Source organism: Gadus macrocephalus, chromosome 4 (assembly GCF_031168955.1).
Source record: "Gadus macrocephalus chromosome 4, ASM3116895v1".
Lineage (NCBI taxonomy): Eukaryota > Metazoa > Chordata > Actinopteri > Gadiformes > Gadidae > Gadus > Gadus macrocephalus.
In genome coordinates, this window is record NC_082385.1 from 2468015 (window position 1) to 2492140 (window position 24126).

A 24126-nucleotide genomic window follows, 5' to 3' on the forward strand; every position below is an offset into this window, starting at 1 on the left:
AACAGTCTGATTCACACAGGAAAAATAGTTTAATTCTCCAAGGGAATCAAAAATATACATATGAGTGGCATTATTCACAAAGTGCTTCTTCCAAAAGGTGGTCCAGGAGAATATAACCAGTGTCAAATGTTAGTGTTTACACACACGCACATCAAACACACACGAGTAAACATCCAAGCACCAACATGTATGTCACATGCAACTTCCTATGTCAATACTCAAGAAAACACATCAACCCTAACTGGGGTTATTTTTGGAATGAAACTGGAAAGTTCGGAGTGACTCGCCCCCGTTCCTCAGAATAAATCGTAAAGTATTTTCCAAAAAAAAACAAAAACGTTAGATTGTAAATCGGCAAATTTTTCAAGAAAGTAAAAAAACAATAATCTAATATTGCCAACACACCCGGACCTGAAACACCACCACTGCCATAATAAACCTTTCAAGTGATTAAAACCAAACCAGTCCTTCTGATTGGAGGGCGCGGCGGTCCATCCCTACTTGCCCACCACGGGCCACCACGTCTGCCCCTGCAGCTTCAGCACCGCCTTCTTCTCCTGGGGGCTGAAGTGCAGGATGGTGAGGATGGCGCCCAGGGTCTGCCGGCGGCCGCTGACGTCCTGCAGCGTGAGGAAGCGGTAGATGACGTTCTTCAGGTACTCCAGGTTGGCGCCCTCCCGCCCCTGGTCCCTGGTCAGCTTGTCGAGCCGCGCCCGGAGCTCCGCCGTCTCCTCCTCGTGCCGCTCCCCGTTGCCCACCAGCCGGCCCTGCAGCTGGTGGAGGTCCTCCTCCAGCCGCCGCTTCTCCCGCCGCAGCGCGCCCGCCTCCGCCTCCCGCCGCGCCAGCTGCTCCACGTAGAGCAGCAGCTGCGTGGGCGCGCTGGTGCCCGCCAGCTTCAGCGCCTGCGTGATGATCTCGCTCTCCTCCAGCGCCGCGTCCTGTCCGCACGCCGCCGCCGCCTCCTCGCCGCCGTCGGCCCTTCCGGCTTCCCCCGCCCCCTCTGGGGTCCCGGCGGAGTCGGCGTCGTGGCGCCCGTGGCGCCGGCCCGGCGCGGCGCCGCCACACATCAGCGCGACCGACCGCAGCTTCTCCAGCTCGCGGTCCTTCTCGTCCAGCAGCGCGCCGACGCGCTCCCGCTGCTTCTGCAGCTCCGCCTCCAGCCGCAGCAGGCCCTCGCGGTGCGCCGCCTCGGCGCGCTCCAGCTCCTGCCGGTGGGCCGGCAGCAGCGCCGCCGCAGCCTGCTCGCGCTCCCCCGCGTCCCTCCGGTGCCGGGCGTCCGCCTCGTCGGCGTGGATCCGCAGGTCGATGTACTTCTCCTTGAGCTCGGCCAGCTGGTCGCGGGCGGCCTCCAGCTCCTTGGCCTGGCAGCCGTCCTTGGTGTTCTTGTTCTTCAGCACCACCTGCGCCCGCAGCTTGTAGCGCTCAAACTCCTCGCGCAGCTGCCGCAGCTCCTGCTGGCAGCGCAGCTCCGTGCCGTTCTGCTCGCCGCTGCCGCCGCCGCCGTCGTCGTCCTCCGGCTCCGACAGCTTCTCGATCTCCCCGACCGCCGTCCACCGCTGCTCCTCCTCGGGGCTGCGGCGTGACGCCAGCATCAGCAGCTTCTTCACCCGCTCCATCTTGTCCTTCAGAGCGCCCACGTCCAGGTGGGCGTCGTCACCGTCCTCGACGGCGGCGCTCGGGTCGGCGGCGGAGACGCGGGCCGACACGGCGATGGCCAGCGTCTTGTTCTCCGTGTCCAGCTGCAGCAGGCGCTCGCGCAGCCGCTGGAGGCTCTGCTGGTCGCGCTGCTTGGCCTTCTCGCAGGACCCCAGCAGCGCCGACAGTTCAGACAGCCGCTCCTCCAGGCTGGCCACCCGGCCCTCCTCCCCCTGGGCCTGGCAGCGGGCGCGCTCCTCCGCCTGGGACGCCTGGCCGGAGACGCAAGAGAGGAACGCGTCGTTAAGGTCCAACGCAGGGCGGGGCGAGGAATCGATTTTTGATCGCGATTTTCGATTTTTGCGTCACAAAATTAACATAAGTTGTTCAAATTTTTATTATTTTTCAGATTTTATGTTTTATAGAAAGGGCAGAAAAGCTGGACACATATCTGTATGTTATTTTAGATTGGAACATTTTCTGTATTTTCTTAAGGCGGAATTTCACAGGTGTGTTTTTTTGGAGAGATATGCAGAATAAATACAACACGTTTTTTAAACTCAAAAATAATCGTTTGAACAATCGTGATTTCATTATTGACCAAAATAACCGTGATTATGATTTTTCCCATAAGCGACGTCCGCCTCCCAAAAAGTCGAGGCGACGCAGCGGCGAGGGCTGTGATTGGTCCGCTGACTAAAACCCGACGCAGAACCATAAAGGTTCACGACTGCGTCGAAGCGTCTGCGCCGTCGTTGCGTTGCGTGAACGTGGGACCTGTATCTGAAATGTATCTGTAGTGATATTTAAACAACTGTGGAATCAGGACCAATAAGGAAACTTAAGGTAGCTTTGGAGGGCACTTTCTATCTTTCTGGTGGTTAGAAATCAAATCTTGGGACCAGATATTATCGAAGGGCATCATGTGTTCATGTCCATTTAGCCTCACCGTCTAAAAAGCTCAAATCAGCCTACTTCGATTACACACATTTGTAGGCAAGTTCCCAGTGTGATCATTTGTTCAGAGTTCACCTATACTCCGCATATCCCCCCCCCCCTCTTACGCACTTATTCTATCTTGTACGACCTGGCACCTAAAAATAGTACACAGCATCATGTAGCATCTTATCGTACTATCTTTGTTGCATACGGGGAATGGGTTAACATGGCGATTGTTAAGTGCTTGGCACTTAGTTCTATGAACATCCTTACTGCACCGACAGCGAGATATGGTCGTTTATCTTTCTTCTGACAAATGCACTTCTTTGGATAAAAGCGTCTGCTGAATGCCCAGGATGTGAACGATCCGGTCGTTCAAACACCAGCACCAACACCACCCCCCCCCCTGCCACCACCGCCACCAGCAACACCACCACCCCACCCCCACCCTCACACTCACCGCCCCCCACTCGTACCTTTCTGATCTCGTGCTGCAGCTGCTGCTGGTGGTGTCCCTTCGTCTCGGCCAGCTCCCTCTGCAGCTCCTCCACCCGGGGGTCGGGCTTCCTGCGCTCCTCCTCCGCCGCCCGCAGGCCGCGCCGCATCTCCTCCCGCTGCTCGCCGCTCTCCCTCAGGCGCGCCTCGCACTCGGCGCCGCGCTCCGCCGCCCGCACGCTCTCCTGCAGCGCGGCGCGCGCGTCCTCCAGCCGGAGCTCCGCCTCCTGCCGCAGGTCGCGCTCCTCCCGCAGGAGCTCCTGCAGCTCGCGCAGCATCAGGGCGTGGTCGTCCTGCTCCCGGGCGCGCTCGTGCTGCTGGGTGATGACGCGGGCCTTGCTCTCGGCCAGCTGCTCCTGCGCCGCCCGGGCCCGGGCCTCGTGCTGCCGCCGCTCCTCCTCCAGCCGGCCCTGGAGCTCCTCCAGCTCCTGCTTGGCGTTGCGCTTGTCCGCCTGGAAGCTGGCCTCCATCCGCGACTTCTCCTGCGACACCGTGGCCAGGGAGCTGGTCAGGGTGCTGAGCTGGGTCCTCAGCTGGGTCACCCGCCGGTCCGCCTCGGCCTGGGGGTGGCCGGCGGCCGGCGGCGGCGGCGGCGGCGTGTGCTGCCGGAGGAGCTGATCCGGGCCTCGGCCGCCGGAGCCGGAGCCGACGGCGCTCTCGGAGCCGCTGGCGTCCGGCTCGGCCTGTTGGCCCCGGGCGCAGGCGCCTTCGCTCTCCCCACCGCCGCCGGCGCCGCCTTCCTGATCGTCCCCGACCGGCTCCCCCCTGGCGCCCTCGCTCGTGACGCTGGCGGCCGTGTCCAGGCTGTCGGCGCTGTGCATGGAGCAGCGGTCGTCCAGGAGGTCGGAGGTCACCGAGGCCGGGCCGGTCGGGGAGCTGCCGTCCCAGGGCTGATGGCCCAGGTCCACCTCCTGGGACACGGTGAGCACCTTCAGGCTGGCCTCCAGGGCCTCCTTCTCCTTCATCAGGCCCTTGTAGGCCCGGACCACATCCTTGAAGCGGGTCTGGTACTGGATCAGCTGCTTCTTCTGGGACTCGATGGTGTCAAACATGTCTTTCTTGCTCGGGCCGCCCCCGAAGCTCATCCCAAACTTTTCCATGACTAGGGGGAGATTTGAACCCGACTACATTGAAGCTCTGACCAGACCCATGCTTGTTGACATGACTCACCTGAGGAGGAGAATAACGTGTTGGGACTCAGTGTCATGTTGATTTTTTATGCAGAGTTCTTGGAAGGACAACAACGTTCAGTTAAGACAATCGGGACAAACAAAAGCTTGTTGCACAGAATTACATATCAAGTGCTGCATTCCACGTGATGAAAGCAGATATTGTGTGTCTACATAAAGACGGAGAGCGCAAGACAGAGGACATATATATCTTATGAATATTGATGTCAGAAAAAGAAAACACTACTCGAGATCGAACAATATTCAAATAGTTGACATGTGTTGTTTTGTATTAGCCCTATTGTACTCAACCCGGACATGGAGACGTGGCTGAGCTACGTGGATGCAATAAGTTTGTCATGATATCAGCTGACCCTATTGTCATTATATTATATGAAAATAACCTTTTGACCTAATTACACGTGATCGTTCGCTGTTTTCTGACACTTTATATAACGGTGGTCAATACAAGGTTGTCCTTACCAGCTGTTTACATGGAAGAAGTACTCTCCAGCAGTGATCATGAATGATCCGGTCCAGGAAGAACTCTTTGCCCAATACTCAACAATCAAAAAGGTGTGTCTGGTGAAGGTAAAAAAGCTGAAGGAGGATAACTAAATCATATCAACCAACAGAGGGATGCGAGCTAACGTTAGCCGCGTCGGTCCGGATAACTTTTAGAGGCGGCGCATGCGCCTGGAGAAAAAACTTTTATTTAAAACGAATAAATAAACAATTCTGTCGCTCAGCGAAACAATATAAAACATGGTGCTCTTGCATTCAAGCCCCGAAATGTATATATTTTTGTTTGCAGAATATAATTTAAATTAAAGTAGGTTCAAAGCTAATCCGGCAAACATTTAGCCAGATATTGCGTTCCGTTGCCACTATGAAATGAATAAAAAATAATACATTGTTTATCAAGAGCAAGAAAAAAAACTCAAACGTTTTTAATCCGGCGTTAAAATTCCAAGGTGCGATACAATTTTTGCCACGTAAAAGAAAAAGTGCCCAAAAATAGAATATCAATAAAGTTGAGCGAAAGGCGTGACGTCATTTGTTCCGCGTTGGACGGTACGTGGCACCAGGGAGGAGTCCGCGACGGAGAGCTGCACCCACTTCTGCCCTGTTCCACGTCCGATTCTTTACTTTACCTGAGCACTAAACCCCTCTCCGTTGACAGCTTAAGGTGTCAGTATCTTCTCTTAAGGTTAACTCTCTATCCCCGTCTCGGACAGTCCAGCACGATGGGTCTCACCTTCTCGTCGCTGTTCACGAAGCTTTTCGGCAAGAAGCAGATGAGAATACTCATGGGTGAGCGGTGAAGCTAATGCTAGGGCTAACAGCGGTGTAATGTAATGCAGACAGGACGCTGTCCGTTCTGCTGTTGGGCTGGTTCAATTATGGTTCTGACTGCTTTATTCTCTGGGTTTAATATGCCATTGACTTGTTTTCGTTTTGTGGAGGGTTGCCTCTTTTATATCTCGAAAATGTCTGTTTTTAACCATGGAGAGACAGCTAGCTAGTCCTTTGATGGCTAATGGTACCACCATTGGGTAAACATTAACGAATCACCCTGTGTAATGCATTGGCTGATGTGGTGTTTCATGTAATACGGCGTTTGCCAGTGATGTGTCAAAGAACCGCGTTCAAGATCCATGCCAATTCTGAATGTTTCCTATTTTTCTTTTGCAGTTGGATTGGATGCTGCTGGAAAGACCACTATACTGTATAAACTGAAGCTTGGGGAAATCGTTACCACTATCCCGACAATCGGTACATTTACTACATTTACTTTTAATTTCTCAAGTAAACTGCAAATGTTTAACGTGTGGTGATGACGAGTAGCTATTTGCATATTTGTAAATAAGTTGGTACCCACTATTTGAAACTGGATCTTGACTATTATTTTACTATAGTTCTTGGACAAGGAGTGAACCCAACCCCTCAAAGAGATTTTCTGTTGAGGTTGTCAAACCCAGGGGTTTTTGTTTGCCCTGATATTGATCCCAGAACCGTGACCTAGTCTACCGAATTGAACCCACTTCAAATCCCAGAGCATCTTGTTACGTCATCCCTTTAAAGCCGGCCCTCCGGTTTTGTAGGTTGTCTTTTTTTCTTTATTCGTACAAAGGCACGACACACACCCATTACCTCTCTCCGCCCACTCCCAGGTTTCAACGTGGAGACGGTAGAATACAAGAACATCTGCTTCACTGTGTGGGATGTCGGCGGTCAGGACAAGATCCGACCTCTGTGGCGACACTACTTCCAGAACACGCAGGTACAGTAGGTGGTCTCGGGACAGTGCCGCCTAAAGGCACTGTGTCATGGCCGTTTTTTTTTATTGATCGCGTTCTTTTCAACGCGTGATATAAATGGGATGAATAACCTGAATTTTACTGGACTTTTTCAGGGCCTCATCTTCGTTGTGGACAGCAACGACCGAGAGAGAGTTGCAGAGTCCAAAGACGAGCTCGTGAAAATGGTGAGCATACAATGCTGGTTTCTTGTTTTGGGCTTTTGTTTGGCCTCGGATCCCTTAGCCTTTTGGATGAGGGGAGTGGGGATATTTAATTAAACTATTAGCTGGTTAGAGAACGGCGGGATTTGGAATTCTTTAATCGTCACCCATTTGAAATTATGACTATCCACGTGGATGTAGTTTGTCACATGACCGTGTTTAAATACAGCCGGCTTTTCCTTACACACTCTCTTCGCCCGCTCATACTTGTGTTCTTCCTCCTTCCTTGTGTTTGCGTCTTGCCGCCCTCAGCTGCAGGAGGACGAGCTGAAGGACGCGGTGGTGCTGGTGTTTGCTAACAAACAGGACCTGCCCAACGCCATGCCCGTCAACGAACTCTCCGACAAGCTGGACCTGCATAATTTGCGCACCAGGACCGTAAGTGACACAGAACCCTTGCAGAGCTCCCGGAGACACTGAGATGACGTATTAGGAGTACTCTTTAGCCATGCAATAGGCCGTTTCAATTCCATTCAAAAAAGCCTTATGGCACGACCATTGTTGTAACAGTATTACTGATGCATTATTGATCTTTATTTTTTACACCTGATGGAAGTATGTTTTCTTTCCCTACAAGAGTTTTCTACTTTGTTAATGCATAATAATTTAAAAATATTTATGAAAAGAAAAAAAAAATATATATATTTTTTTATAAATATTGGTATTCAAGGCGGGGCCCTATCGTTGTTCAGGCGGCCGCCTTAACAACACAGTACTGGGGGAAACACTGGACCTTTTTGGGCCACATCTTCATTGTTTGAAAAAAAAAACAACAACCCGTATCGTAACTCTCTTCCGGCAAAGCGTCTGCTAAACACATGTGATGTAATATATCGTCTTTTCATCCCAGCACCTTCTGGCTGGGAGTCCAAGCACCCTAACCCTGACATGGCCAGGTTTGTCTCTCTGTTTTCCCCCCCTGTGCAGTGGCAAGTCCAGGCCACCTGTGCCACCCAGGGCACGGGACTCTACGAGGGACTCGATTGGCTATCCAGCGAGCTGTCGAAGCGCTAGAGGGGGGAGGGGGGGGAAAGGGGGAGGGAGGTACACAGGAGTGGACATGAGTGACATGAACATGTGCAGCTGGAAGGAAGGGGAGCGCTCAGCAACAAGTAGGAGGAGGATGTAGAGATGCAGCATTCCATCAGAGGAAAACACGTTTGTTTGTCTTTTGTTGAAGTTTGTTTCTTTTTAAATTATAAGTGTGTTTGTACGGTAGAACATGCAGTCGTGGACTTTGCACTCAAGTTCCGGTTCTGATGCCTTTTCTTTTTTCCCCATTTCATTTTGTGTTGTCCTTGAAGGTGTTTTAGAATGTTGTCCTTGTTTTTTTTCCTTCTTCTTCATGACTCCAAACTTTGAATTAGCATGTTTTAAGGAAATGATGTATAAAAACAAATTCTGAGACTTTGTGGCAGTTGTGCTTATATTGATTATGTGTGGAATGGCTTTTGGATGTGTGTACGTTGGGGATGGGTGCTTTGCGACTGTTGAGGGCTGATTATGGTCCCACCTTCATGCAACGCAATGACCACGCAGACGCTTCGGCACAGTCGCGAACCTGTTTTGGTTTTAGTGGGCGGACCAATCACAGCACTTGCTGCGTCGACGGAAGGTTAACATTTTTGGGAGGCGCACGTCCGGCCCTTGCGGTGGACGCAAGGTGGGTCCGCAAGGGGTCTGTAACCCCCTTGCGTGAATGTGGGACCAATCAGCCCATTAGGGTGAACAGACACTTTGGCCCAACTTTCTCCAGGGGTGGGAGTGGGCTGAAGGGGTCAAAGGCCACTCCACACCCGCCTCTGGTTGACTGAACCATTCCACAGAGCTGAAAGTGAAGAGCAGTTCCATTCCGTAACAATGTGAAAGTGCAAGTATTTTCCAAGGCCATTACGATGCAATAAAAGTGTCTTTTTTTCCCCCTCTTCTCAATTATTGTATTAGATTCACGTCACACTAATAGAATACAGACTAATCAATGGTTTTCTAATTTCATATATTGATATTATCACTTATATCCTTCATATATAAAAGGCTGATCAGTCACACAGGTTACATAATCAACTGTTCCAATCTGGTAATTCTTACACAATTGAATTGAAGGCTTGATTTGCACATGGCAAATGGATTAAAAACGTGCATATACATCTAATCTTTATTTCTTAACTACATTTTGTATTTACACATGGTCGAACAGATGATAACAAACCATTGATCGGCATAAACCATTAAATGGAACCTAGTCCACATCACCACGTTGAGGTTTGAACTCCGTCTGCGTAACAATACAATTTACAAGACAAATCCCGAGCCGCTGTCTTCCACGCAGTTCTTTTGAGACTCTGCCCCCGTCGGCCACAATCACTTTGGCTTCCAAATGCTCTTATTACGTATACGTTTTGAAAGACAAACTAAGGGCAATGGCATAGTCCAGTATGTATACACACTGGGCAATGGCATAGTCCAGTGTGTATACACACTGACATGCCCGGGCTGGTTCCTCCACGTTCTCCCCGTTGGAACCTAGGTGGCGCTAGACTGTCACAGGGGCATGCTGGTTGTTCTGCCGCTTCACCACAAACACTTTCTGCCCCGATACCGTCACGGTGTAGACAAAGTCTTCCAGCATGACTGTGGAGATAAAAAAATAACATTTTAAGTTATTACCTACTGCAAAATGTCAGTCATGTTAACCACTCTGAACATTCCTACTATAGGTTCAGTGGCAGTTCTACATTGAATTACACCCCGTGCGAGACCCCCTCCGGGGGCCGCAAGAGAAACGTTTAAAATGCGAGCTGTGAGACTTTAGCCCACTAATTCATTTAGAGTATCGCCCTCCACCAGACGCATGCCGTGACGTCCATATGGGCAGGTGGGGCGGTGAACTACTTGCAAAAGTATGCTCCCAAAGAAATAGTTTGTAAATCATTTCTCCAAGTCTTTTTTTAACAATGTGATTGCCACATTAACCCTCTAAAGTTTCTGCAGGCTTTCCGAAAAAAAATTGGTCGGTTGACATCAAATTTTTAGATGATGGTGGGTGGCGATTCTAGCTGAGTTTAACGTCTCATGCTTGGGGCAGTTGGGGCAGGGCAGCTCAGCGATCGCGGTCCTCTGTATGTTTATCACATAACCCTGCAGGCTTCACTAAGGATTTCAATCCGCACGCCGCTAACAGTGGATCCCCCGTACACCCCCTTGTCCATTAATTTGGGAGACGCAGAGGTGAACTGCCCCCCCTCCCCTTTCCACACAGATCTGTGCACGGCCCCTTCTCAGCAAGCCGGGACGCCTGCAGTCGGAGGGGGCGCCAATATGCCAAATCCCCACACAGTGGGATATGATAGATAAGGCCTAAAAAAAAAAAAAGTTTGGTTCCTGTTGGTTGTCAGTTGAGGTCATGGGTAGGTAGGGAATTTATTTTATTTTTTTATTTTATTTTTTCCAGCGGCAGCGAATGATAGGTAGGTTGTTTTCGTTTAAAAAAGAGAAAATTCGCTCATCCTTGTACTAGAATGAAGAGGGGCTGTACCAAAACGTAATTATAGTTTGCATCAATTTTTTTTTTTTAATAATTTTTAATAATTTGGGACGCACATAAATTGACAGGGACGGTCGGAAACCGGAACCAAACAATTATTATTATTTTTTTTAGTTCTAATAGAAAACCACTTAGCTGTGCAGATGATATCTTTTTTTAAGTGCTCGTCGTGCCTCCCCCCTTGTGTCATGGAATAATGCCGACCTGGGCGGCGGCCCGCTTCGCCCGTGCCTCAAACCGCCACCGTGTAGGTTTGACCCTCTCACTATATTGCATTCACGTTCCCCTTATAATATTCCGGCGCTTCTGCCAGCTAAACTTGACTACAACAAACAAGACTACAAAAACCTGAAAGCCTTGCATGCCCTCTCCTCATTCATACCCACTACCCAACCTCATACCCACCACCCACGCTTCCCTGATTAGACCTATTGATCCTACATGGACATTTAAATGTGCCCCGGGATCCAGGGACTTACCTGAAATACGTTTGAAGGGTGGTTCAGCGGCGCCCTGCAACCGGAAGCGACATGCTGTCCGCACCATTTGCATAATGACTCCTGCCGTGTGCTCGTCGTTCTCTAACTCCCCGGCCGACTGGGGGAAGGATGAGCAAACCCATATTGATGATGCATTTACAGTCAGGCGATTTAGCAGAAGCTTTTTTTATCCGAAGCGACTCACAATAAGTACATTTTCCCTTAAATTAGATAAATGTTTCATAACTCCACACCAACTCGATTGATCGGTTTATGATTGATGCTAAGGGATGGTGAGAAGGTGTTGACAACGAAAGGTACATGAAAACTCAATTTGAGTAGATAGAGCAAAGTTTGATGAGTTTTGAAAGATTGAAGTCACAATAAACACAACGTGTCGTTTTAGGGATGGAATAATACACACATCATGTATCATTGGGGGCGAGTCTATACCTCAATTCAATTTGTATAGCCCTTAATCACAGATACAGTAGGGCTGCAGCAGGGCTTAACAGGCCGTATAATTATGACACCCCCCCTAACCCTAGCCCCCCCAAGAGGGCCCCCCACATTCATACACACAGATACACACATGCAAAATATCCCAAGAAAACCACGATATGTATCGGCAGGGATGGGTACCCACCGCTAAGACGCCTTCTTCACTGATCACCAGGTAACCCAGCTGGTCGGGGATCCGCTCGAGACCCTGGGTCAAGGCAGCTGTGGTCTGAAAGTGAAAAACAAGTCTCGTGATTCGCAGCCGACGCTAATGTAGCCAGCTAACAATGCTAGCTGGGAATACGACAACACACAGTTTATACTTCGTATTTGAATAACTAACCAAAGGCAGACTTTAAAAGACGGACGCTTGTTTAAAGGCCGTTTCAAATGTGGACGATGCTGGCGTGTTCGCATTTTTAAATAACACAAAACTCACCATTTTGAGTTGGGATTTAGGAAGTTTGCAACATCGACACTTCCCCTCCTCGCCCCTGAATCACGTGACTGGCAGCAGCGACCTCGTCAAGGGACGTCACTTGACCGCCGCTAATCGAAGCCAATAAATAACAATATATTAGCCGTTATATTAAGTGAGGGCACAACATTATATTTTATTTATAATTATTTTTTAATGAACTAGATTTAATGTGACAATAAATAAACACCTTTGGCAGCATTGGCTACTTTTCCACCACCAGAGAGCGAACTTCTGAACCACAGTCCCCTCGTCTTGTCACCTGACTCAACCGGAAGTGGGATTTAGTCAGGTGACCCCTTTCCGTCACGTGATCTTACCGTCCAGAGCGCTGTCACAGTTGTCATTGAGCTGTTTTTCCTTTACATCGCCTATTAATACAAGGCTTGCAAAGCTTTAACCCTTCCATAATGGCAGGACGCGGTAAATTAATCGCGGTTATCGGCGACGAGGACACTTGCACTGGGTTCCTCCTGGGAGGCATCGGCGAGCTGAACAAGAACCGTAAACCCAATTTCCTAGTGGTGGAAAAGGATACGAGTATCACGGAGATTGAAGAGACCTTCAAGTAAGTATGCTAATCACAAAATGATTGGTATTATTGATTGTCAATGTTTAGTTAGAGTGGATGACGACCAATTGGCTAATAAAGGTACGTATTTCAGTCTGGCCCCGTCCGTTAAAAGCGATCTTTTACACGCATGATCAACATAGTGTTCGACAGTGTTGCCAGATTGGGCCAAATTGGTGTTGCACACAGATATGTCATTCATAATGAATCCATAATTAACCTTTTAAACTGTTTGTTTCTCCGACTTGTGTTTATCCACATCAATGCACATATGCATTGCGATATGAAATTACAATGCACTATCAACATGTGTCTTTCATTGTTTATTTGGTTAAATAAAGTGTTTAACTGTGCTTGGTCTCTCCTTCTCCCTCACCCAGGAGCTTCTTGGTCCGTAATGACATCGGGATCATTCTGATCAACCAGTTTATCGCCGAAATGATCCGCCATGCGATCGACGGCCACATGGAGTCCATCCCTGCCGTCCTAGAGATCCCGTCGAAGGAGCACCCCTACGACGCGTCCAAGGATTCTATTTTACGCAGGGCCAAAGGGATGTTTTCTGCAGAAGACTTCCGATAAATTGTTTTCTACATCCATCCAGTTTAAACACACAGCACACACACAAACACGCACAGCACAACACACACACACGCACACACTACACATAACACAACAAACACACACACTCTCTCTGCAGCCTGGAATAGGGACGGAAGGGTTCAATATTAAAATAGATGTCTATAAATTATACGTACTTTGTCACCGCCCATCATTCCCGATTGACGTGTTATTCTTTAATTGCCGTTAAATGTCCAACATTAAATGGCCCTACGCTTAAGTATGTATGTCCCACGCAGTGTTTTGCGTTCTTTCGTTTCTGTTTTATTTGGATTATTTTAGTCCCTATATGGTTGTAACCAGGAAATGAGGAATGTGTCTCAAAGATCTGCAGCGCATGCGTCTGACTCATGACCGCCCAAAATGGTTGTGTATGTTTGTGAATCAAAAGCACGTCTTTGACCCTTGATGTTTACAGATTTATGTATTTTCCCCGTTTTGGAGTTATTCCTCTTGTTTCTTAAGCTTTAAGTGGACGTCTAAATCTACTGTATGCATTGATCTTTTCTTTGTTGACAACCTTACAGTGGGAGTCTGTGGAAATGGATAAGTGATTGTTACAGCTGTATTAACTTATATCTGGAAAAAATACAACACAAAAAATAAATTATTTGATGTTTGAGTGAACAACAGAAGGCTGGTTAATCACCAACACTGGTTTCAAGCGATGTAGTTACTCTGATCAGAATACAAGCCTAATCAACAAATGGTAGTATGTTGTCTTTGGAAGGGCAGCAAAATATGAATATCCCATAATGAAACCACTGAGAATGTAGCACATGGTTGCAACTAACTTTTCATCACTTGGAAGTGATAAGACACTATGGAAACACTTCACTGTTCGCCATGGTTTTTGTATTTTGATATAGGCCTAGATGCATATATTTTTTCATTCGTCAGCAAAAAACAACAACTGACCCTGACAGTCTTGAGCCAGCCTGCCGATTGGCCAATGCATTGAACCCGCTACCTGAAGCTCAGTAAATATTTGAACAGCGTCAGTGTTCTATTGGTTATTTTCGACGGAACGATCATTACTTTCTCTCGGTTGTCGAACCGAACTTGTCGTTTATCCTCAGCTTTTCCAATATATAATTCCATTACGAGGTCAACTATTTTGCCAACACAAATATTGTGCGGAGGACGTTTTAAAGAGAGACCAAGCGACTATAAATAGGCTGCTTGCTTTTCTAGGTGCAAGAACAGTTCTGCATGTTCTCTGCTTCACTGCTTGTGAAACCTTCCAGCAGCATGACCCATTCATGGTCTGTCGTTGTGATGTGGCTGCTGGTTGGCTTTGTCTCTGGAGGTCCTCTGACTTCGTTAGACGTCAACAACGGGTAAGGTGTTGTTCATCCAATTGGACGTCATTCAGCATTGTTCAGAGTTCAGCAGCACGCACTTAAAGGATTCATATGTGTGGCAAGATTCTGCAATTTTTAATTATATTTTTGGTCCAATATGAAGAACGTCATTCGACCCACATGATGGCCATAGCAACGAAGGGAATGGCAAGAACTACACCGAGTGAGTTTTGAGAAGTTTAAATGTCAAAATATTCAACATCAAATCCTATATCCAAACGTAATCTGTAATCTTTTTTGTATACAAAGGTCGCCTAAAGACCCCGCACCGTGAGTAGTGAGCTACATTATTCATAAGCGTCTGTCATCATTTTTTTGTGGGTCCTATATGAAAACCAATACTTTGTCCTTCCTGAAAGAAGGGTGGATTTTGAGTTGAAAAAATCCAATGATAATACTTGTCTTCAATGACAAATTCCTAGTTCAGTAGCACGCACTTAAAGGATTCATATGTGTGGCAAGATTCTGCAATTTTTAATTATATTTTTTGGTCCAATATGAAGAACGTCATTCGACCCAGATGATGGCAATATCACCGAAAGGTATGGCAACTACACCGAGTGAGTTTTGTCATCATTTTTTTTGTAATAGGCTACTTGTCTTCAATGACAAATTCTTACATTGTGTTGAATTAAACACTGGTGAATTTGCTATTACGACTGTAGCAAAGCTCCAGCTTACACTGATAATATAGTCTATGTGTTTTTCAGATATCAATTAATAATAATTATAAATGTTGTATCTTGGTTGCAAGTGTGAAAGGGCTCTGATATCTTTAGGGCTTTTGGCATCAGCTACATTTACATTAAGCCCATGCTTTCTTCCACAGCCCGTCACAAGTAAAGAATCGTAGCAAAAATGAAAGTAACAAAACCGAAATCTGGTCAGTCTCACGGAAATACGTGACATTGTCACGTCATTTGATTTATCTATTAATTCGTGATCTGGGACACGTAATTTAAAATGTATTGTACCAAAAAGCACAAATTTCTAATTCATGTAATATAGCCCGACATTTATTTTTTATTTATCTAATTTGTTTCAAGATTTTCAACACAAACACAGAAAAATTGTCTGATAACTAAAAATATGACAGCTTTTGGCCACCCGTTTCTACTTTCACCTTTTGATTCTGAGAAATTGTGACAATTCACGGATAGGCCTATAGGCTATTTAATGCAGGTGCGCTGCTCTGTAGGCAAACTGCGACGGAAAAAAGGTCTGCTTCATCTCTTCTTTTAGAATTGTAGGCCTATGTCTTAATGTTTATTTTATCTAGCCATCTATTGTCTTGTTTATTTGTATGGCTATGTGAATGAAAGTCTGCGTCGATGCCTCAGTGTCGCGAGCGAACGTTGCCATGAAATTTGTGCTTTTTTGGCACGAAAATTTTCAAATGACGTGTCCCAGATCACGAATGAATACATTAGGCCTAAATGACGTGACAGTGTCACGTATTTCCGTGAGACTGGGTTGTAGATGTAGAAAATGTATGGTTGTTCTTACTTTTAGTGGATCAAAAGCAATGTAGCCAGGAAATTATCTTTTGATATAAACAATCGTTAATCTACTTTTTTACAGGGTTTTTCTGAGTACACCGTGAGTACCAATGTCCTTATTTCGCTTCAATTGACTCTGATTCTAATCAGATTAATAATGGAAACTAATCTTTCTAGTTTTCAAAGTCTTCTTTCAACCCCTCGTTTATTTGTGTTTTTTTCTTGTGTTTTGTTTAGAGGCATGCGTTGGCCAACACACAGTGTTCATTCAATACCGCCGTCAGGGGACAAGATTGCAGGAAATGCGACGATGGATCCTCATGGGAATGGCAAAAAATAATGATATTATTATGATATTATCTAATTATTTAATATCATACTATTATAGGCCTATAGCCTGATAAGAACATCATGATACAGTTCACTCGTCACAAAACACGATGCTCAATGAGTGGGAAATTAGTAAAAGTCTTTACTTGAGAAACGTTACATTTTTTAATTATCACCCATGTTAAATACATTGCATCATCGATCGATATGGGTAATTAGTGTCTGTCATTTCTGATGCAAAAGCACATCAATGATTTAGTCCGTTACACGCAGGACCAAATTTGGACGAGTGACGCCTTGTTGCTGGTGTCTCCTTCTGCGCTCAGAGAAAAAACAACTCATTGATTGGTGTTGATACATTTCTTTATTCATTCTGAAGATTGATACTTGTATAGTGAATCATATTTCTAATAAACACAAGAGGACATAATGGCAAAATCTACAGTTTTCTTTCCATGTTGATATGTCAAACACCGTAATGATATAAGGACTGGACACAACCTTTCGTTGTCAACAAGACACTCCGCTGATAAGAGACTAAAGCAGAATCAATGAAATAACATTAGGCTACGATTAATTTGGGGTAACCACTTATATCAGCAATAATACTAATGTATAAATATAAAAAAATATATATATATTATTTTATTTTACTTTAATTAATCCCCCATGGAGAAATCCATTCTCTGCATTGAACCCATCAGCTGCTAGGAGGTAGGAGCTGAGAGCTGGTACCTAGGATGTAGGAGCTGAGAGCTGGTACCTAGGAGGTAGGAGCTGAGAGCTGGTACCTAGGAGGTAGGAGCTGAGAGCTGGTACCTAGGAGGTAGGAGCTGAGAGCTGGTACCTAGGAGGTGGGAGCTGAGAGCTGGTACCTAGGAGGTAGGAGCTGAGAGCTGGTACCTAGGAGGTAGGAGCTGAGAGCTGGTACCTAGGAGGTAGGAGCTGAGAGCTGGTACCTAGGAGCGGGCAGTGGGCTGCCTGCCTCACAGGGCGGGGCCTGGGCACCACCTCCAGGGAGGAGCCAGCCCGTCTCTTGGTCATGGACAGGAAAGGAGTGTCAACAGAAACAATTTGAGGCGGAAACTGAGCACCTGCAGAAGGGGTGTTGGTACTGGTACTACTACTGCTGCTGCTGCTAATGCTACTGCTATTACTGCTGCCGCCGCTGCTAATGCTAATGCTACTACTATTACAGTAATAGTAGTAGCATTAGCAGCAGCAGCAGTAGTAGTTGTAGTAATAGTAGTAGTATTAGCAGCAGCGGCAGCAGGAGTAGTAGTGATAGTAGTAGTTACTACTACTATTAGGCCTACTACTACTCCTACTGCTGCTGCCGCTACAACTGTTGGTGCTACAACTACTACGCCTACTGTTGCTGCTACAACTATTATGCTATAACTACTACTGCTACTGCTACTACAACTAATACTGCTACCGCAAATAATAATTAAACAACTAGTGCACAAATCTAGCTAAAACTATGATTATTAAGAGCAACCAGATGATAGGGAATACATATATATTTTTTAACTAGATAGCCCAACAGCACAGCACAATTGACATTGTATCCTCTAAATGTTCTCAGCCTAAGAGTGGATCTCTTTGGAGCCCTGTTACTAGATGACTAAAGGTTTATTTCAATACACAAAGAGCAGAACACAGCGATGACCTCCTCTCATGTCTTGCGGGGCTGGTCCTTGTGAAACACCTGTCCGTCCTTGAGAACCCAGCTGATATTTGCCCCAGTCACACCCAACTCGGCCAGTTTGGCATGGAGCTGGTGGACAGACACAAGGTGTTAGTAGTAGGGTCATGGTTACTTATCTATTTACATTTTTAAACCAACTGTTTTCATGGTTTCAATGTTACTATCTTCATGTTTGAATTTGGCATGTTAGTGTGAGTGGGTTAAGTTACAAAGAGTTTATAACTATATTACATTTAAGTGCTTCCTATATCACAGGAGTCGGACTACACCTTAAATTAAAACATGTAAATTGTTTTCATAAAACCAAACTATTAAGTATATCATATTTGTCTGAATAGTATTAATTCGGCACCGTACCTGTTCCAAAATCTGGCGTTCCACCTCAGGATCCGTTATGTCTGCTTCAGAGCTGATCTTTATCTTGAAGGTTGACCGTTGCTTCAGATTTCCCTGGCAGGCAAAGTTGTACAAAAGGCCACATTCCTCATCAAAAAAGTGCCCTGAGTTGACGGACATTTTGACACAACGTGGAGCAACGGGGCCTCCATGGTTGTTTGGTTCACCGGGTCCCCAATTCAAGAAAGTGGCACTACTTCCGTCAGACCAGAGGGACCACGGGTATCTGTGGAGACCAATCCATGCATCTGCTGGAATAATTGCGGCTATTTTGCCGTTCTCATCCGCGTTGAGCACAATGGCCAGGTCAGTGTAGTTAGACCGGCAGTATTGCAACGCCTGGTACCAAGTCATTGTGTTTTGGACCACGATGTAGTGGGGCTCTTCATCTAAAACAGAATGAGGTGGAAGAGAGGAAAGGAATCAGATTAAAGTGACTACATCTCTGTCAATATTCTTCTAATCTATACCCAAATTAAGCATGGCAAAGGTAAGCAGAATATCTTATATCTGTTATCAATTTGTGCCCATAAACCTCTTTTACTAGGACTGCTAAAACATGAATAAAAACCAAAAGTAATAAAAACAATGCCCCTCACCATCAAAGCAAACTGCACCCTTTAGATAGTAGCACGACGAATCGTACCAGCTACCTGAAGTAGTAATAGCTGTACAATTCTTCTTGTTACCAATGAAGCCTGGACTACTATCATACCACGTTCCATAGTTTTGGCCAAATTTGTAGTCCTGGTCCCCGAGGGACCACTTCCAACGGGTGCGGTCATCATAAAGTCCGATCCACATGAAGTCGTTGTCGTATTTAAAGCCCGTTCTGGACTCTTGCAGGTGCTGGATGTCCGCTACGTTGTCTAAAGTGGCCAGGTCCCCATTCTGCTCCCTGCAGTGTTGCTGAGCATCGGTCCAGTTCAGCTTCTGGTCCACGTAGAAGTAGGATTTGATAGGAGGCAAGGCATGGTGGCCCAGGAAGAGCCCTGCAGGGGAAACCACAGCACGGCACGCAGACAATCAGTGTTGAGAGTTGTTCTGTGTCGGCACAAGAACACCTTGTTAGTGTCCCATTATGTGTCCTTCGCTACTTGTATTTTCAAAACTCTGTGTGTAGTGCTGTTACAACTCATTGTACACAAAGTTATTACTAAATTGTGACTGTAACCTCGTATTCGTAAAAAATACGAGATTACAGTAAATTCTTACTGTTTAGCATCTTAATTGCGGCTGGGATGAATGAGTTGTAATATTTTTTTAACCTGCAGTTTGGCATTCTAAATCGTCTACCGGAGGGGAGCAACCCCATTTCCTGATTCAGTATGTGGGTTGGATCATCCAGAATCGTATGTCCCTCCCGGAGCAAAGTCTTTTCCTACAGCTACTGTAGGTAGTAATTTTCTTGGTGGCCTACATTTTTAAAAGCTGCAATGACCAGACGCCCTAACTTGGACTTTAACTGAAATGTCAGATCACCATAACCAGGTTTGTACGTATGCAAACCTGGTACCACACAATGTTTCATGAATCATGAATCATTCCTTGTTCTTCCCCCCTTGAACCGAGATATTGTCTGATAGATGTATTCCATTTCTTCCCGTTTTTGACTATTCTGTGTTCATGCAACCCGGTATCACGCAATTGCGTGCTCCTGCGCACGAACGTTAATCTATTGAAGCATGTTCCCGAGCACGATAGTCCGACTTTTTGCGTGTTACACAAAACGAAATGTAAACCAATGCATTCTGAATGGGAGTGTTCTAAGACAATTAACGTGCTCCACAAAACGGTACGAGAGAGAGAGAAAGAGAGAGCGGGAGGGACAGAGAGAGAGAGAGAGAGAGCGAGAGAGAAAGAGAGAGAGAGAGAGAGAGAGATAGAGAGAGAGAGAGAGCGAGAGAGAGGCTTCAGAAAGGGTGTGCGCAGATAGTACAGTGCACCCTAGTTATGTTTATGCCAAAACCTATATATATAATTAGGCTGTGGAAATTGCAATAAGTTAAGAACACAACTTCGCACGTTGAGCACACAGCCGTGTGACTCGTTTATTTTGTAAAAAAGAAAACCGGAAAACAAAGCGTGCTGAAGGTAAACAAATCCAGCATGGTCTGTGACGTCATGAGACGCACGTAATCCTTGGGGACCGCGATCCCTGAACCACCAAGAACGTAAATGACATGCAGTAAACAACAACACAATTGAAAGAACAACACATAACGAAATACTGTAGGTGAATTATGTTACGGTCACTACAAGGCTATAATTATATTATTTAGCGTGTTATGAGACAATCTATAGCCAAATTGTCGAAGATGCCCGAGAATCTTCGGGGATATCAGCATGGGAAATCGGCGAATCAGACCCATGAAGGGGGGGGGGGGGGGGGGGGGGACACGTTAGTTGAAGGGGGGGGGGGGGGGACACGTTTGTTGAGGGGGGGGGAGACACGTTTGTAGGGGGGGGGGGCACGCTCGACAACGAGAGTTGGTTTTTATTGAACGCTCGACAACGAGAGTTGTTTTTTATTGAACGAGACTTCAACACGGAACAGCTGCACGAAACGATGGTCACGTCACTCTCGGTGACGGTGTCGACAATAATGAACACACGAACAATGTTAATAGAACAACACACAACCACATAACATCCCGAACCCATTAACCCCACTTAATCCTAACAACAAAACAAGTTAACAAAAGCCCCATTTGTCAACTGAGAACCCCAATTCCCAGAATCCCCCGCGGCTCCGGAACACGGCGTAGTTTATATTAATCTTTATTATCTGAATGGGAAATGCAATATTTTAGGACAGATACACCATTAAACGCGTTTCTAATGAAATTTCTAGCGAGAAATGTACATTTTCCTTACATAATCTTCAGTCAGTGAATGTGTATGATCTTTATTAATCTTTATTATCTGAATGGGAAATGCAATATTTTAGGACAGATACACCATTAAACGCGTTTCTAATGACTTTTCTAGCTAGAAATGTACATTTTCCTTACATAATCTTCAGTCAGTGAATGTGTATGATCTTTATTAATCTTTATTATCTGAATGGGAAATGCAATATTTTAGGACCGATTCACCGTTAAACGTGTTTCTAATAACATTTCTAGCGAGAAATATACTTCTTACTTGCATAATCTTCAGTCAGTGATTGTGTCTGATCTTTAGTTTTATAGTTATTAGGATTTGATCGGCTCGCTCGCATGTTTCAACGACGTCAGGTTGCTTTCGCTAAACTAGCAGCTCACGTGCTTCCTGCGTTTGTGTTATTTTAATGATATCATATTGTTAGAAACACGTATATCTGAGAGCCAACCCAGTCGCCAAAAGCATACGTTGACAGTGTACTTTTCGTGAACACTGGATTACGTCGCATTTCAACATAAAATAGCGTGTTATACACACACACACACGCACGCACACGCACAGACACACCCACACACAAGCACACACAAGCACACACACGCACGCACAGACACACAGCACAGACACAGACACACACACACGCACACGGTGCATTTCGCTGCTAAAACAACAACAAAAAAATATTCCCTCAAATATTATTACTTTCAAAACGTTGGGCAAAATGGCCAATAATATCATTTTTTATTTGGGATGCTTCTAGGACATTTTGGGTGGATTTTGAACGGTATGTGGGGGGCACGTTTTTTTGCAGGACCTGGCAACCCTGCGCTGTTGCCCGAGATCTGGATCCACCCCGGCGTGGTGCCGTCTCCTTTTGACCTTTTGACCCCAGACTTCTGGGGGAATAGCTGAATCAATTCATTAGTCAATCAGAAGCATGTAAATATCGTCCCGGTGGCGTAAGAGGACGAACAAGGTGTCCTTCAACATCTACGCTTCCAGGAGATTTTAACGGTGCCACACATGAGCATATTCGAACATGTTTAATGGTAGTAATTAGCTGTCGAAATTGGAGGCCTTTGTCAATAATGACCAGCTATAGATTTGCTTCCCGATGGAGATTTGTCACAAACGACATGTTATTTAGCATCTACACGTTGAGCTGAGTCCAATGAGATCAAGCTCGGCCTCTTGCTACACCGAGATCATGTCCTAGACCTAGGTGTACCATGTTAAACACATGTTACCATTAGCTAGAGTGTCGTTCTTGGTGTCATTGGACTCAGCTCAACGTGTAGATGCTAAATAACATGTCATTTGTGACAAATCTTTATCGGGAAGCAAATCAATAGCTGCTCAGTATTGATTAAGGCCTCCAATTTTGACAGCTAATTACTACCATTCAACATGAATCTGTGACGTCACAGACCATGGTCGCCTAAAGACCCCGCACCGTGAGTAGTGAGCTACATTACGTCTCATGACGTCACAGACCATGCTGGATTTGTTTACCTTCAGCACGCTTTGTTTTCCGGTTTTCTTTTTTACAAAATAAACGAGTCACACGGCTGTGTGCTCAACATGCGAAGTTGTGTTCTTAACTTATTGCAATTTCCACAGCCTAATTATATATATAGGTTTTGGCATAAACATAACTAGGGTGCACTGTACTATCTGCGCACACCCTTTCTGAAGCCTCTCTCTCGCTCTCTCTCTCTCTCTGTCCCTCCCGCTCTCTCTTTCTCTCTCTCTCTCGTACCGTTTTGTGGAGCACGTTAATTGTCTTAGAACACTCCCATTCAGAATGCATTGGTTTACATTTCGTTTTGTGTAACACGCAAAAAGTCGGACTATCGTGCTCGGGAACACGCTTCAATAGATTAACGTTCGTGCGCAGGAGCACGCAATTGCGTGATACCGGGTTGAATGACCAGACGCCCCAACTTAGACTTTAACTGAAATGTCAGATTACCATAACCAGGTTTGTATACGTATGCAAACCTGGTACCAAACAATGTTTCATGAATCATGAATCATTCCTTGTTCTTCCCCCCTTGAACCGAGATATTGTCTGATAGATGTATTCCATTTCTTCCCGTTTTTGACTATTCTGTGTTCATGGGATAGGTCGATATTTGCATCTGCTCCAAAGATAAGCACCAACCCATTCTCAACAGTACATATTTATTTGTTTTAAAATGATCTCTTTGTGAAACCTCCTAGTCTGGTCTTCTCTCTCTGTCTTTGATTATCAAACCCTCAGAACTGTATCTGTTTTATGTAACTGAATACATCTTATGAACACGCTAGTAAACAATGCTGCCAGGTCTCACTTTGTAAACAGGCCCGCCTCACTTTGCTACAGAGATGATCCTGAACCGGTCAGAACTATACGGCCAGATTATATAAAAGATTAGAGCAGCGCCAAACAACTTGGTGTCAAAAGTGGGGTACCAGACTGAGGTAATTCACAACCTGCTGATTCAACTAATTATTACTGACTTCTCTCAGTGCCCGTTTGAATTTTCTGAGTGCGGCTTGGTAGCATTAAATTAAGAAAGCTAGAAACAGTACATAACATAAACAGACACTGACAAAAACACACAAACGAGTCTGACCTGAAAGACAGAACAGCAGTATGGTCTCCTGCATCCTGTAACAAAAAAACATTTCACTTAATCAGTTGACATCTTTACCATTAAAAATGTACAACAAAAACTGCAATGGCCTCATTACATACAGTATTATCAGTACACACAACTAGAAATTAATATGTACATACAATTAGAACATATATGCGCTCATGAAGGAGTATTGATCCGTTTGGAGGGTCACCGAGTGTTTTGTCCTACCTTTGTTAAATGCTATCAGCTTTCTTGTTAAACAGAACTCTTTGATGTGATCCTTGCCAAATCGCTGACTGCAGAATCTTATGTATGCCTATGGTGTGATGTAATATGAAAAGGTATTGACAGAGATTTGCATGT

The 24126-nt window shown here is 45.8% G+C and overlaps 5 protein-coding genes across 6 annotated transcripts; 2 read left to right on the forward strand and 3 right to left on the reverse strand.

Annotated features, from left to right (window-relative positions):
* Window positions 1-10: 10 nt before the first annotated feature.
* On the reverse strand, window positions 11-5144 carry gcc1 (GRIP and coiled-coil domain containing 1). The gene is made up of 3 exons (XM_060048582.1): window positions 4722-5144; window positions 3051-4239; window positions 11-1907 (listed from the first exon to the last, which is right to left on the reverse strand). The coding sequence occupies exons 2-3, from the start codon at window positions 4167-4169 to the stop codon at window positions 498-500; spliced, it is 2529 nt and encodes an 842-aa protein (XP_059904565.1). The 5' UTR covers window positions 4170-4239; window positions 4722-5144; the 3' UTR covers window positions 11-497.
* A 158-nt stretch (window positions 5145-5302) lies between these two features.
* On the forward strand, window positions 5303-8681 carry LOC132454972 (ADP-ribosylation factor 5-like). The gene is made up of 6 exons (XM_060048623.1): window positions 5303-5552; window positions 5934-6014; window positions 6413-6522; window positions 6655-6726; window positions 7015-7140; window positions 7690-8681. Exons 1-6 carry the CDS (start codon window positions 5486-5488, stop codon window positions 7774-7776), a joined length of 543 nt encoding a protein of 180 aa, XP_059904606.1. The 5' UTR covers window positions 5303-5485; the 3' UTR covers window positions 7777-8681.
* lamtor4 (late endosomal/lysosomal adaptor, MAPK and MTOR activator 4) lies at window positions 8027-11852 on the reverse strand. Its single transcript, XM_060048629.1, has 5 exons — window positions 11726-11852; window positions 11432-11515; window positions 10786-10903; window positions 9239-9393; window positions 8027-9208 (listed from the first exon to the last, which is right to left on the reverse strand). Exons 1-4 carry the CDS (start codon window positions 11726-11728, stop codon window positions 9296-9298), a joined length of 303 nt encoding a protein of 100 aa, XP_059904612.1. The 5' UTR covers window positions 11729-11852; the 3' UTR covers window positions 8027-9208; window positions 9239-9295.
* Window positions 11853-12050: 198 nt separating this feature from the next.
* On the forward strand, window positions 12051-13578 carry atp6v1f (ATPase H+ transporting V1 subunit F). 2 transcript variants are annotated; one of them, XM_060048628.1, is made up of 3 exons: window positions 12051-12332; window positions 12716-12959; window positions 13011-13578. In XM_060048628.1, exons 1-2 carry the CDS (start codon window positions 12175-12177, stop codon window positions 12915-12917), a joined length of 360 nt encoding a protein of 119 aa, XP_059904611.1. In that variant the 5' UTR covers window positions 12051-12174; the 3' UTR covers window positions 12918-12959; window positions 13011-13578. The 2 variants fall into 2 exon arrangements, with proteins under 2 accessions (XP_059904611.1, XP_059904610.1); XM_060048627.1 differs by having other exon boundaries at window positions 12052-12332; window positions 12716-13578.
* Window positions 13579-16675: 3097 nt separating this feature from the next.
* On the reverse strand, window positions 16676-23791 carry LOC132456642 (putative C-type lectin domain family 20 member A). The gene is made up of 4 exons (XM_060051049.1): window positions 23758-23791; window positions 18856-19248; window positions 18218-18657; window positions 16676-17929 (listed from the first exon to the last, which is right to left on the reverse strand). Exons 1-4 carry the CDS (start codon window positions 23789-23791, stop codon window positions 17828-17830), a joined length of 969 nt encoding a protein of 322 aa, XP_059907032.1. The 3' UTR covers window positions 16676-17827.
* Window positions 23792-24126: the final 335 nt, after the last annotated feature.

Coding starts and splice junctions, on each gene's coding strand:
- gcc1 (XM_060048582.1), bottom strand. CDS start 4,169: ATGGAAAAGTTTGGGATGAGCTTCGGGGGCGGCCCGAGCAAGAAAGAC. Junction 1,908..3,050: donor TGCAGCACGAGATCAGAAAG/GTACGAGTGGGG, acceptor GTCTCCGGCCAG/GCGTCCCAGGCGGAGGAGCG.
- atp6v1f (XM_060048628.1), top strand. CDS start 12,175: ATGGCAGGACGCGGTAAATTAATCGCGGTTATCGGCGACGAGGACACT. Junction 12,333..12,715: donor GAGATTGAAGAGACCTTCAA/GTAAGTATGCTA, acceptor TCCCTCACCCAG/GAGCTTCTTGGTCCGTAATG.
- LOC132456642 (XM_060051049.1), bottom strand. CDS start 23,791: ATGCAGGAGACCATACTGCTGTTCTGTCTTTCAG. Junction 18,658..18,855: donor GGGTGCAGTTTGCTTTGATG/GTGAGGGGCATT, acceptor CTCTTCCACCTC/ATTCTGTTTTAGATGAAGAG. Junction 17,930..18,217: donor AACGCCAGATTTTGGAACAG/GTACGGTGCCGA, acceptor TCTGTCCACCAG/CTCCATGCCAAACTGGCCGA.
- LOC132454972 (XM_060048623.1), top strand. CDS start 5,486: ATGGGTCTCACCTTCTCGTCGCTGTTCACGAAGCTTTTCGGCAAGAAG. Junction 5,553..5,933: donor GCAGATGAGAATACTCATGG/GTGAGCGGTGAA, acceptor TTTCTTTTGCAG/TTGGATTGGATGCTGCTGGA. Junction 6,523..6,654: donor ACTACTTCCAGAACACGCAG/GTACAGTAGGTG, acceptor GGACTTTTTCAG/GGCCTCATCTTCGTTGTGGA.
- lamtor4 (XM_060048629.1), bottom strand. Junction 10,904..11,431: donor GTGAAGAAGGCGTCTTAGCG/GTGGGTACCCAT, acceptor TCCTTCCCCCAG/TCGGCCGGGGAGTTAGAGAA. Junction 9,394..10,785: donor ACCCTTCAAACGTATTTCAG/GTAAGTCCCTGG, acceptor TTATCTCCACAG/TCATGCTGGAAGACTTTGTC.